This window comes from Narcine bancroftii, chromosome 3 (assembly GCF_036971445.1).
Source record: "Narcine bancroftii isolate sNarBan1 chromosome 3, sNarBan1.hap1, whole genome shotgun sequence".
NCBI lineage: Eukaryota > Metazoa > Chordata > Chondrichthyes > Torpediniformes > Narcinidae > Narcine > Narcine bancroftii.
In genome coordinates this window covers 158,274,165-158,286,480 of record NC_091471.1, presented here as the reverse complement: position 1 = coordinate 158,286,480, position 12,316 = coordinate 158,274,165, and the positions used below count along the sequence as shown (strand labels likewise).

Sequence of the window (12,316 nt, the reverse complement as noted above, 5' to 3'; positions counted from 1 at the left end):
CATTTCCATGGAGTTGACCCTTCAGCGTTTCCTCATGGGCTGCCGGGCTCTGGAACCCAAGGACATGAAACATGCTATGGTCTGTGTTTTATGTTCTATTACTGTCTTGGTTAATTAAAAAAAATACCAATGGCCTGATCACTAGATAACCTGCTCATGGTGACTAGGTGATCTATTTCTCTGGGAATGAGGTAATCTGTTCTCATATAGAAGACTAGAAAGTGCCCCTCTCCAACTGCTTTAGTACCAACATTGAGGTCGATGTTCTGGAGTAATCCTGGTGGAGGTCTGCTTTGTACTCTGTAAGGGGATTAACAATACAACTGTGCTGGTTAGGAATTTAAACACGAAAGTCTGCAGATGCTGGGGTTGTGCAAAACACAAACATGCTGGAGAAACTGAGCAGGTCACGCAGCAGCCGTAGGAAGGAAAGGGCGTACCTGAAGAAGGATGCTGCGTGACCTGCTGAGTTTCTCCAGAATGTTTGTGCATTGCACTTTCACTTTCACCCCTGCTGCTCTCCCAGGTTTCTGTGGTTTTACGCAGAGCCTCGAGGCACCATCACCTCTCGCTTACACAGACCATTGAAGTTGTTTGTGGGAGCTCGTGGTGCACAGTTTGGCTGCCGTGCTTCCCACCACAGTGCCTTCCTTTTAGAGTGAGACCTCCTGATTCAGTACAAGGTGCTAGACTTATGCAATTCTTCCTTTATTCTTGACAAAAGGTTCCTAGGGCACTCAAATTCACTGAGCAGGCTTTGCCTGGCTCTCCCCACACCATGCCACCTTTCCAGGGAACAAAACTAATCCCTTCTTGACTGGAGAACAAAAGAGAACCATGGCCAGGTTTCTGAGCATCTGTTTGCCTCATAATATCATTCCTTACCACGGGGAAGACCACTTCATTCCATCAAACCTAACTAGCTCACAGAACAATCCCATTCCCTTATCATCTTCCTCCGATATTTATTCTCCCCACATCTCATGCCATATTAGAAATCAAGACACGTGCATTTCTATAGCATGTTTCATGTCCTTGGGTTCCAGAGCCTGGCAGCCCATGAGGAAATGCTGAAGGGTCAACTCCATGGAATGGTAGTCCTGAAACCAGTTACTGCGTAAAATGTCCCACTAAAGGGCCTGTAATGCGCTGTAATGTTTTTGCATGATTTGTGTTTTATGTTCTATTACTGTCTTGGTTAATTAAAAAAATACTAATGGCCTGATCACTAGATAACCTGCTCATGGTGACTAGGTGATCTATTGCACTGGGAATGAGGTAATCTGTTTCAATGGTGAGCAACCAGCTGGGCAGCACAGTTAGAGTAGTGATTAGCGCAAAGCTGTTACAGCGCCAGTGACCTGGGTGCGAATCTAGCGCTGTCTGTAAGGAGTTTGTACATCTTTCCCTTATCTGCGTGGGTTTCCTCCGGGTGCTCTAATTTCTTCCCACGTTCCAAAGCTGTATGGTTATGTGCAATTGGTGGCACGGACTTTATGGGCCTGAATTAGTTTTAGAATCAGAAAGGGAGGGAGGGTGGGTGATGTAGAGATGGGGAGTGAGTGAGACTATGGGAGAGAAGGGGAGAGTGAGAAAAGAGAGAGGGAGAGATAGAGAGAAAGGAAATGTGAGAAAAGTGAAAAGAGGGGAGTGAGGGAGAGAGAGGCACACAGAAAAAGAGAGATGGTCAAAGAAGAGATAATGTGAGGTGACAGAACGAGTGAGAAAAGAGAGAGGGAGAGATAGAGAGAGAGGAAATGTGAGAAAAGTGAAAAGAGGGGAGTGAGGGAGAGAGAGGCACACAGAAAGAGAGAGATGGTCAAAGAAGAGAAAATGTGAGAGGTTTCAGAACGAGTGAGAGAGTTTATGCAGAAACACTGAAAGGGAGAGAGTGAATGAGAGAAGGAAGTAGAGAGAGAGAGTGAGAGGAAGCTGGGGTGATAAAGTGACAGAAAGTGAACCCTCAGAGACACAGCTGACACAGGAACAACTCTTCAATTCCTGGAACAGGGTCCTGCTGCCAAAACACAGCTCCAACCATATAGAAGTAATGGGACAAAAGAGGTGACCCAGCAGGAGCAGCTGATGACGGGACACAAGATGCCACTTGAACACCCTGATGCCAATATCTACTCATTGATGCAGGAATCAAGAACTGAATCTTGGCTTAAAGCAGTGCCCAGTGTGAACTGTTAATAACAAACACACATCACAGGCACCCTTAAGCCATGAACCCATTGAGAAGTACTGAGGGCAGTAGAGGGAGTGTCTCACTGTGGGAGAGGGCAGTACTGAGGGAGTATCTCACAGTGGGAGAGGGCACTACTGAGGGAGTGTCTCACTGAGGGAGCACTGCTTGTAGCAGGGGTGGGGGGAAAGAAATGCTCTCTCCCCTAACAGTAACAACATTCTATTTTGTAGCGAGTTTTCTTCAGGTGGAGCCAAAAATGTATTCATACAACACAAAAATTTCCACCACAGTGCAGGCCCTTCAGCCCACTAACCTACTCTACCTCTTGCCTAGAATTTCCCTTCTCTATAGCCCTCCATTTTCTCTGTTCCATATTTAATAGTCTCTTAAAAGATCCTATTGTGCCTGCCTCCACCGCTTTGCTGGCAATGCATTCCATGTACCTACCACTCTCTGTGTGAGAAACCTACCTGTTATACATTCCCCCTCACGTTCTTACTCCCAAGCACCATAAAACTATGGCCCCTTGTGTTAGCTATTTCAACCCTGGAAAAAGTCTGTCTATCCACACAAATAATGCCTCTCATCCTCTCATATACCTCCATCAGACACCCCTCATCCTCAGTCACTGCTTCCTTCAGAAAGAGCACTGGGAAACTTATTGGGAATGGGTAGTACGTGACAACCTGCTGTTGCACAATACATGCTCCACTAGTTGGTAACACTTTGATCCAACAGGACACTTCAGGCTGGAGGAATTTCTGTCTGTCTCCAGGTTTCACACTGTGGTTTCTGCTGCCCAAATTAATCCCACTCTTCACCCTGGTTTCATCCTCTCTATTTAGCAAAGGACAACGGCCAATGACAACTTTACAGCTTCTGTTGAAAGATTGATCCAGATTTAATGCTCAACACCTGAATGATTCTTTTCAGTTGAGTCTCAATGCTAAATGAGGCAGGTCCAGCTGAAAACTGATCACTGCTAAAGTTATTCTCAAGGTCAAAGTATCAGATAGGTTTTGGACAGAGTAAATGGGCAGTGACGGAGCATGGTGCAGAGATCAGAGGGAAGGAGGTCACCAGAAGACCCAGGGGTATGTGGAGCCCAAAGAATGTTCCCATGGGTCTGAATGTGCGAAGAGACAACAGAGCCACATTCAACAAGAGCTTTGCAAAGGCCACGAGATGTGGGCAGCAATACCACAGAGCGCTGGAAGAACTCTGCCTCAGGCAGCATGCGTGGAATGCAGCAGACAGTTGATGTTTTGAGCCAAAAGCCTTTTGTCAGATAAAGGCAGAGCCACGGGGAGAGAGTGAGAAGTTGTGACAAATTGAAGATGCTTTCAAAGAGTCTATAGTGCTGCGTTGGGCTGAATGGAATGGTCTCCTTCTCTTCTCTCAGTGACCATGACACCTGCTGCAAGACTGTACTCTCTCCAGCTGCCTGGGTTATTGGCCGTTCCCAACACTGCAGTGTTAAACAGGACCAGGAGTCGTAGGAACAGTATCAGGCCTTTCATCCCATCAAGTCTGCTCTACCATTCAAATCATGGTTGATGTATTCTTCCTCTCGACCCCATTCTCTTCCCTTCTCCCATAACCTTTGACACTCTCACTAATTAAGAACCTATCAAGCTCTGCTTTAAACTTACCCAGTAACTTGGCCTCCACAGCTGTTTGTGGCAATGAATTCCATAGATTCACCACCCTCTGGCTGAAGAATGTCTCCTCATCACTGTTCTAAAGGAATGTCCTTTTATTTTGAGCTGTGCCCTCTGGTCTCAGACTCTGCCACGAATGGAAAAATCTTCTCCACATCCACTCTTTAACTATGTGATAAGTTTCAATGAAACCCACCCTCATCCTTTTAAACTCCAGTAAGTACAGACCCAGAGCCATCAAACACTCCTCATCCCTGGGATCATTCAAGAAAACCTCCTCTGGACCCTTTCCAACACCAGCACTTTATTCCTTAGATATGGGCCCCAAAGCTGTTTGCAATATTCCAAATGGAGTTTGATTAGCATTGTTTAAAGCCTCAACATTACATTTTTGCCTTTATCTTGAAACAAATGCTAAAGTTGCATTTGACTTCCTTACTACCAACTCAAAATGGAAGTTCACCTTTAGAACAAAGATGAGGATAATGGGGTTGAGAAGAAAAATACATCAGTCATGATTTGAATGGTGGAGCATCTTGATGGGCTGAATGGCTAATTCTGTTCCTATGTCTTTGCTCTTATAATTTTTAGGGAATCCTGCAGTAGGACTCCCAAGTCCCTTTGGACTTCCACGTTCTGAATTCTTTCCCCACTTACAAAATAGTCCATGATTTTATCTATGTTTATTGTTTAGTGTATATTATTTCATGTACATTAAAACTGTAATATATTATATTACAGAACACAATATAGGCCATTCAGCCCTTTTAGTCAGTGGCAAACTATTATTCTGCCTAGTGCCACTGACCTACACCCAGCCCATAGCCCTGCCATCCTTGTACCTGCCCAAATTTTTCTTAAATGTTGAAATTGAGCCTGTATTCACCACTTCAGCTAGCATCCTGTTCCATATTCAGACCACTCTCTGTGTGAAGAAGTTCTACCCAATGTTCCCCCTAAACATCACTTTTTGACCTTTTGGCTAAGATCAAATGCAATGTTCCCCCTAAACCTTTCCCCTTTCACCCTTAACCCATGTCCTCTGGCTACCCTCAGTGGATAAAGAGTACTTGCATTTACTCTGTTTAGAATCCCCATAATTTTGTACACCTCCATCAAATCTTATTCTTCTCCACTCCAAGGAATAAAGTCCTAACCTGTTTCATCTTTCCCTATAACTCAGTTCCTCAAATTTGGGCAAAATCCCAGTAAATCTCTGCATTCTTTCAATCTTATTGATCTCTTTCCTGCAGTTAGGTGATCAAAACTGCACACAATACTCCAAATTTGGCCTCACCAATGTCTTATACAACTTTAACATAACATCCCAACTCCTATACTCAATACTTTGATTTATGAAGACCAATTTGCCAAAAGCTCTCTTTACATCCCTTTCCACCTGTGATGCCACTTTCAGGGAATTATGTATCTGTATTTCCAGATCCCTCTGTTCTATTACACTCCTCAGTGCCCTACCATTTACCGTGTATGCCCCACTTTGGGGGTGACCTTCCAAAATGCAACACACTTTTCTGCATTAATTTCCATCTGCCACTTTTCAGCCCATTTTTACAGCTGATCCAAATTCCTCAACATGCTTTGAAAGCCTTCCTCGTTGTCTACAATGCCTCCAAACTTTGTGTCATCTGCAAACTTGCTGATTCGATTTACCACATATTATCCAGATCATTAATATAAATGACAAAAAACAATGGTCCCAGCACTGATTTGTGACGCTCACCATGATTCTCAGGCCTCTAGTGTGAGAAGTCATCTACCACCACTCTCTTGCTTCTCCTGAATAGCCATTGTCGAATCCAGTTCACTTCTTCACCATGAATATCAAGCATCTGAACCTTCCTGACTAACCTCCCATGAGGGACCTTGTCAAAGGCACTAAAGTCCATGTAGACAACATTAAAGCCTTTCCTTCATCAACTTTCCTAGTAACCTCAAAAATCTCTTTAAGATCGGTTAAACATGACCTACCACGCACATAGCCATATTGATGATCCCTAATCAATCTCTAGCTATCCAAATAATTGTATATCCAATCTCTTGGAACACCTTCCAATAATTTACCTACTACTGACTTCAGGCTCATCAGCCTATAAATTCTTGGGTTACTTTTGAAATCTTTTTTAAACAACGGAACATGAGCTACCCTCCAATCCTCCAACACCTCACCTTTGACCAAAGACATTTTAAATATTTCTGCCAGAGCCCATGCAATATCTACATTAGCCTCCCTCAAGGTCTAAGGAAATATCTTGTCAGGCCCTGGGGATTTATTTCCACCCCCCCCCCACCACTTACAAGCACCTCCTCCTCCTCTTTAACCTGTATAGGTTCCATGACCTCGCTCCTTGTTTTTCTTAGTTCCCAGAGCTCTGTATCTATTTCCTGATGCAAAGCACCCATTTAAGATCTCCCTCATCTCTTTTGGCTCTATACATAGCTGACTATTCTGATCTACAAGGGGACCAATTTTGTTCCTTATTATCCTTTTGTGCTTAATAAACCTTAGGCTTTTCCTTCACATCATCTGCCAAAGCAACCTCATGTCTTCTTTTAGCCCTCCTGATTTCTTTCTTAAGGATTTTCTTGCATTTTTAGACTCAAGTACCTCATTTACTCTGTGTTGTCTATACCTGCCATAAACCTCTCTCTTCTTCCTGAACCAGATTTCCAATATCTCTCAAAAATCATGTGTTCTTGTTCAGTGCATTATGTGCATTGTTTTATCTACAGCATATACATGTTTTGTGCATTATGTTCAGTGAACAGTAAGTACGTGGTTAGTATACATTGTTCAATGTACAATGTGTATTGTTCAGTGTACATGTGTGGTTCATATCGACATCGAACCTACTGGCTGAAGGTGTAGAGGAGGCGTTCGAAGACGAGCACAGGCCCTGTGCTGCTGAGGATGGTGAGTGGCTGCCCAGAAAACAGACAGAAGATGGTTCCACTGACCGCAGTGCCCAGGAAACTCTCCAGCACGCCCTGAAACAGACCAGAAATGGAATCAGCAAACTCTGTCCAATGTCTGAATTGAATGAATTCTCATCTGTCAATACCAGCTGCACTCCCTGACAGAGTATTTACCAAGTCTCTTGTCTGCCTTACTTCCACTTTGACCTCCCTGTCTTTGGCCTTTTGTGATGCTCTAGTGAAGTCCAACGACCGCTCTGTTTTCCATTCAGCAGATTATAGTTGTTGGCACTCAATACTGAATCTGCAATTTCAGATAACCAGCCTTTCCAGTTTGTGGGGAACTGGTCAATTATAGTCATAGACCATGCCCTCCATGTTGATCAATTGGATATTGTGGGTTCATCCCATTCTAAAGGAACCTGTGACACTAACCCATGTTTCTCTTTCTCCACAGACACTGACTAAACTGCGTTGTGACCCCATCATTTTTCAGAGATTGGCCTTGTTTTTCTGGTTTATGTTTTCCACTTTGAAGGACTCTGTAAAATAGTGAAACCAGCAGCAAGTTCCTGGCTTGAGCTGGATAAACAGGGACCTTCACTCTGAGAATCAAGAGAGATGGGACTACCATAAAGACTAAACTTGGATCCTCCCTGCTCCTGTGGGAGTATGACTCCGTCTGCAAGATGAGAAGATGAGAAGCCTCTTTACTTGCCAGGTTGTGAATCTTCTGCTCTCATAGGATGTGAGTGATTAGTTACAGAGTGCAGACAATTGAACACAGAAGATTAAACCATGGAGTGCTCAGAGATAAGATCAGTCATTATTTGACAAGAACGGTGGGCAGGTTCAGTTTGGGAGCAAAGGGAAAGTGTAGATGGTGAGGAGCATACCATGATTTCCTCCTACTTATGTGCTAACCTGATGTCCAAGGTGAATCTCAGCATGCAAGGTCCATTTGGGCAGCAGTGATAAATCAGGACCAGGGAGACAGAGGCTCATTTCACCTGTGTCATTCAATGCAATGACCCAGAGTGTAATTACAGCAAACTCCTGCTTTATCAAACCTCGATTGTCAGGCATTAATTCACAAAAAAAAATAAAGGACCTTGGTGTTGGTGGGGATAAAGGTCGTTAATAATGATAGGGTTTGATTAAGATGTTTCTGCATTTGGCAAAAGCTAAAATAGGGACCACAAATGTAACAAAGGCTTTGACAAATCCAAGGAGTCTTCATGAGATCAGGAGCCCCTTGCACTTGTTCTCTCATTCAGTAAGATTGTGGCTGACCTTCCAGCCAGCTCCACTAATCCTAAATCACTTGATTGCCTTAATATGAAGAAATTCATTTTTTTTAAACATAACACCACAAAAAACAGCCCATTGCTCCATGGTGAGCATCAAACACCTCTCTCTAACTATCTGACATTAATTCCACTTTATCGTCCCCACATTTCTACCAACTACCACTAACCCACCCACAATTTACAACAGCCAATTAACCCACCCACCCACGTGCCATTGGGATGTGAAGGAAGCAGGAACATTTCGAGAAGCATGAGGTAATGGACAAGCTCCACACAGATGGCAACTGAGGTCAGAATCCTCTGTAACAGAGACTCCACAGAACATTAAATGGAGAATTACAAAGGTTCTCCCCCACCTCCCCAGGTGAAGGACTTCTGTCTTTGCCTCATCCAGAGTGGCTGACCAATCACTATGAGATAGGTTACACACATCCAACTGGGGGTTTGTGGGATGACATCAAATCCACATCGACCCTGTCAAGATCCAAATTTATTTGGGATCACCTCAACATTCTGGACCCTTTAGAACCAATTTTCTGGAAACACTGCCTTATGCACGTTGCAGTGAGACCATGGAATTTTGTAAAGAAATTTGGAATGATATCTCTGACGTAATCATACCCCAGTTAGGACATCTAGGAATCAGATGTCCAACAAATGGTTGTAGGCTCCCGAACCTGCATGTTGTCCGTGGCATCTCCGAGAAGTCCTCCAAAGGTGATCGCATTGGTCACAGTCCCCAGGTAGATGAAGAGGATGGCAGAAAGGGACTGGATGCTAAGTGCGTCGTAGAAATCACTGCCATACCATGGGATTTTCCTCTTGATATCTGCCACAAAGCCACCAAAGAATCTAAGACAGAGGACAAAAGAGAAGTTTAATAAAAATATGTGGCTACTCAGATGAGGCCATGCAGGGGATCATGGATGTCTTCCCTCTACAGGCTTTGGGGTCAATTAAGGTCACTGGCCAGACCAGAAGCCCAAGGAAAATCACTACTTGAAGCAACTGAATTCAGGATCCCCAACAAACTACCTTCCTTCATCTCGAGGGCCAGTACCAGAGTATTTGGAAAGTTCAAATTTAGAAAATCACTTTTCTTGAGTTAAAACAAGTCAAGCTTTTCCCCTTTCCCCTTAAGGAAGTCTAAAAAATTTAAGCTCATAACCTTATTTATTCAGTAGAAAATGTGCTATGTAATGTTTCATCATTTTATTGATCAGGAAAAGTTTAATAAAATGGAACAATCACATAAATCATATTGACCAACTGCCTTTTGAGAAATAATCATTGAATTTTACCAAGCAAACACACTGCAAATCTGACACATTAGTGTACGTCACAAAGCAACATCCACTGCAACCTACAAATTTACTAACTACAACACTGTTGGCTAAATAACTGGAAATGATAAGTCAGAACACAGGATGGAAATTCAGAACTTGATTGGGCAGTGCCAGAGCAACAACCCTGCTCTCCACATCACCAAGACCACTACAGGCATTATGAAGAAGAAAAAGAGGGACCACGTAATTGTTTCACTGACAGTACGGATGTGGAGAGTGTTAGCATCCTATTCCTGGGAATCCACATATCTGAGGATCTTTCCTGGAGCCAGCACGTTGAGGCACACTAATGCCTCTACTTTCAAAGGAGTCTAAGGAGATTTGGTATTTTGTCAAATACTGTATTGAACCTCTACAAGTGCACTGAGCAAAGTGTACTGACTGGTTGTATCACAACCTAGTTTGGAAATTTGATTGCCCAGGAACACAGAAAGCTGTAGATGGTAACAGACCTAGCCAGGTCCATCACAGGCACTGAGCTCCCATTCACTGAAAACATTTATGAAAAGTGCTGGCTCAAGAAGGCAGCCAAAATCATGAAGGGGCCTCATCACCCTGATCATAACCTCTTCTTACTGCTGCCTTCAGGCAGAAGATACAGAATCCAGAGGTCCAACATCTTTAGGTTTAAGAACAGTCTTTATTCATCAGCTATCAGAGTCTTGAACCTTCCTGTACTGCTGTAACCCTAAACTACTCCAAGACCATAAAAGGATCAGTCTGCACTACCAAAATAGCCATTTTTAATCTTACACTAATTGCAAATGTGAATATTTATTTATGTATTACCTCTTTGCATATTATGGTAAATTAATGCATGCTATTTTAGTTGATGAATCTTATAGTACAGACCTGAATGGCTACAGGAAGTGAGAATTTCGGTGCATTTTTACATTGTATTCATATACTGTATATGACAATAAACTCAAATGAAATCTTTCTGCTTCTGTTACAGACATTTTTACAGTGGAAAATCAAAGTCGGAGAAATAATGTGAAAATTGTGGGTCTTCCAGAAGACATTGAAGGGTCTGATCCAATAAAATTTTTCAAGAGTTGGATTTCCGAGGTGTTGGGTAAAGAGTTTTTTTTTCAGAAAGTTTAGTATTGGAGAGGGTACATAGAGCGTTACGAAAGAAACTGTTACCGGGACAACCACCACGAGCGGTCTTAGTTCGGTGCCTGAACTATCAAGACAGAGAAATGATATTACAGTTGGCGGTACAGAAGGCCCGACAAAGTCAATCTCCAATGATGCTTCAAAATAACAGAGTATTTTTTAAATGTAGATTTGAGTCAAGAAATTATTAGACGACGACGGGAATTTAATTTGGCTGAAGAAGTACTGTGGTGGAAGGGTTATAAATTTGCTTTTTGATATCCTGCTGTGTTAAAAGTCTTTTATGGTTACTTTCAATCTCAATTTTTTGAGAATGATCATGATGCATTGATTTTTGCTAATTCATTACCGGATTTACGAGGACATGGAAGAGTTTTGCCATCGTCGCCCAAAAAGAGGGCAAATGAAAATGATCAGAATGGGAAGAATGGGAAAAATGGAAAAAATGGAAAGAAAGAGGTTTTAACACAAAGTCTTATTGACATTGAAGATCCGGAACAATCATTGGGAATGGAGTCATGAGGTTGAATATATTTACAGTATTGGATTGTATTAATGTGAATGATGTATTTATGGCTGGGGGGGAGGGGGGGGTGGATAGCACTGAAATCCTTGATAGTCATCTGCCACTCGTGGGGTTTACCACTCCCAGTTTTTTAGGGCGTTAATACCTTTGGGTAGTTTTTTTTTGGGGGGGGGATAATTAAACTTTTTTCTATATATACTTTCTTTAAAAAAAATATTTAGGGGAGGGAGAGTGGTTTTAATTTACTAGAAGTGGAGTGATATTTTGTAGCAAGTGATTATATTGTTAGTTTGTAAGGATGTCTAATTTGAAATTTCCAACTTTTAATGTTCAGGGGTTAAATAATCCGATTAAGTGAAAGCGAGTTTTGGCTTATATCAAGAAAATGAAAACTGACTTTGCCTTTTTACAAGAAACACATTTGATTGAAAAAGAACATTTGAAACTGAAGAGAGATTGGGTTGGGCATGTGTTTTTCCTTCATTTAATTCTAAGGCAAGGGGTGTAGCAATTTTAATTCATAAGAATTTGTCTTTTGAGTTGCTGGAATGCTGGAAGGGTTTTAAAGGTTAATTGTAAAATTTTTACTGAATCTTGGACTTTGCTTAATGTGGATGATGAGTGTTTCATTTCGGATGCTTTTTTGTTATTAAATCAAGTTAATGAAAATATTTTAATTGGGGGAGATTTTAATTGTGTCTTTGATCCTTTGTTGGATAGATCCCCAAAAAGTTTATAGAAATCAAAGATGGCGATACAAATTGGGGCCTTGATGAAGGATTTAAATTTGGTGGATATTTGGAGAAGGGTTAACTCTACAGAGAAGTATTTTTCTTTTTATTCATCTCGACATGATTCATTTCCTAGAATAGATTTTTTTTTGTAACGGTACATTTACAAGGAATATAAAAGCAGGGTTATATCAGATTATTCTTTATTATTTTTTTCTTATGCAAATTCAGAAGTGGTACGTTCATCTTATAGATGGAGATTTAACACAATGTTTTGAAAAAAACAGAGTTCATTATTTTTGTTAAAGAACAGATTACTTTTTTTGTCTGAAAATGTTAATTCAATAAAAAGTCATTTTGTGTTATGGGATGCATTAAAAGCTTATTTAAGAGGACAGATTATTAGCTATACCACTAAAGTTAAAAAGCAGTATATGGCAGAAAGTTTAGAATTAGAAAAGCAAATTGATGAATTGGAGAAGGAATTTCAGAAGGAAG

The 12,316-nt window shown here is 41.7% G+C and overlaps 1 protein-coding gene across 8 annotated transcripts in view; it reads right to left on the bottom strand.

The window, feature by feature from the left end:
- LOC138757761 (electrogenic sodium bicarbonate cotransporter 1-like) overlaps positions 1–12,316 on the bottom strand; it is a 148,290-nt gene that overhangs the window by 56,101 nt on the left and 79,873 nt on the right. For all 8 annotated transcript variants that reach the window (XM_069925588.1, XM_069925585.1, XM_069925589.1 and 5 more), the window contains 2 exons: positions 8,774–8,948; positions 6,725–6,858 (listed from right to left, as the gene is read on the bottom strand). In XM_069925588.1, coding sequence (XP_069781689.1) covers positions 6,725–6,858; positions 8,774–8,948 — 309 coding nt within the window. The remainder of the gene's footprint in view (positions 1–6,724; positions 6,859–8,773; positions 8,949–12,316) is intronic.